At 61.7% G+C, this 483-nt stretch overlaps 1 protein-coding gene across 1 annotated transcript in view; it reads left to right on the top strand.

Moving 5' to 3' along the window:
- Positions 1-483, top strand: part of AMOTL2 (angiomotin like 2) — an 18,792-nt gene that overhangs the window by 1,674 nt on the left and 16,635 nt on the right. Inside the window, 1 exon segment of the mRNA XM_009887349.1 lies at positions 441-479. Within this exon segment, the coding sequence (XP_009885651.1) occupies positions 441-479 (39 nt within the window).

Below are 483 nucleotides of genomic sequence, written 5' to 3'. Positions count from 1 at the left end.
CCTCCGCGTACGGCGAGGATGTATTAATAGTTTGGTGGCGCAGAGCCGTGCCAGGAGCCCTCGCTTGGCCCAGGAAACAAGGAAAAGGGGCAGCACCGCTGGCTTCCAAGGTGTACCCTTTGCCGAGCTGTCATCCATCTGGGAGCCCATCCTGACCCACCAGCCAGGTCCTGGGGTTGTTGGGCCAAGGCATCCCTGCGAGATGCGGTTTATATCATGTTTGAGGGCGCTTGGATGAGCACCTTTTAGAAAGCAAACACTTCTCAGCTCTGAAAGCAGGATAGGGGCTTCCCGGAGCCTCCCATCTCCTTTGGGGTGACCCAGTGGCACCAGCACGTGCGTGGCCCGTGTGTTCGGAGCGGTCGGTGCGGTGGTGGCGATGTGGTCGGCTCTCCTGCGCTGCCAAACCCCTTGAGCATCCTTCTCCTCCCTCCATACAGGGTGCTGCCCACCCACGTCCCCGCCGCCTTCCTGCCACCGCCG

The sequence above is a fragment of the Charadrius vociferus genome, unplaced genomic scaffold (assembly GCF_000708025.1).
Source record: "Charadrius vociferus isolate BGI_N301 unplaced genomic scaffold, ASM70802v2 scaffold2016, whole genome shotgun sequence".
Lineage (NCBI taxonomy): Eukaryota > Metazoa > Chordata > Aves > Charadriiformes > Charadriidae > Charadrius > Charadrius vociferus.
Note: the sequence above shows the minus strand (reverse complement) of the source record. Positions and strands in the feature narration are given on the sequence as shown.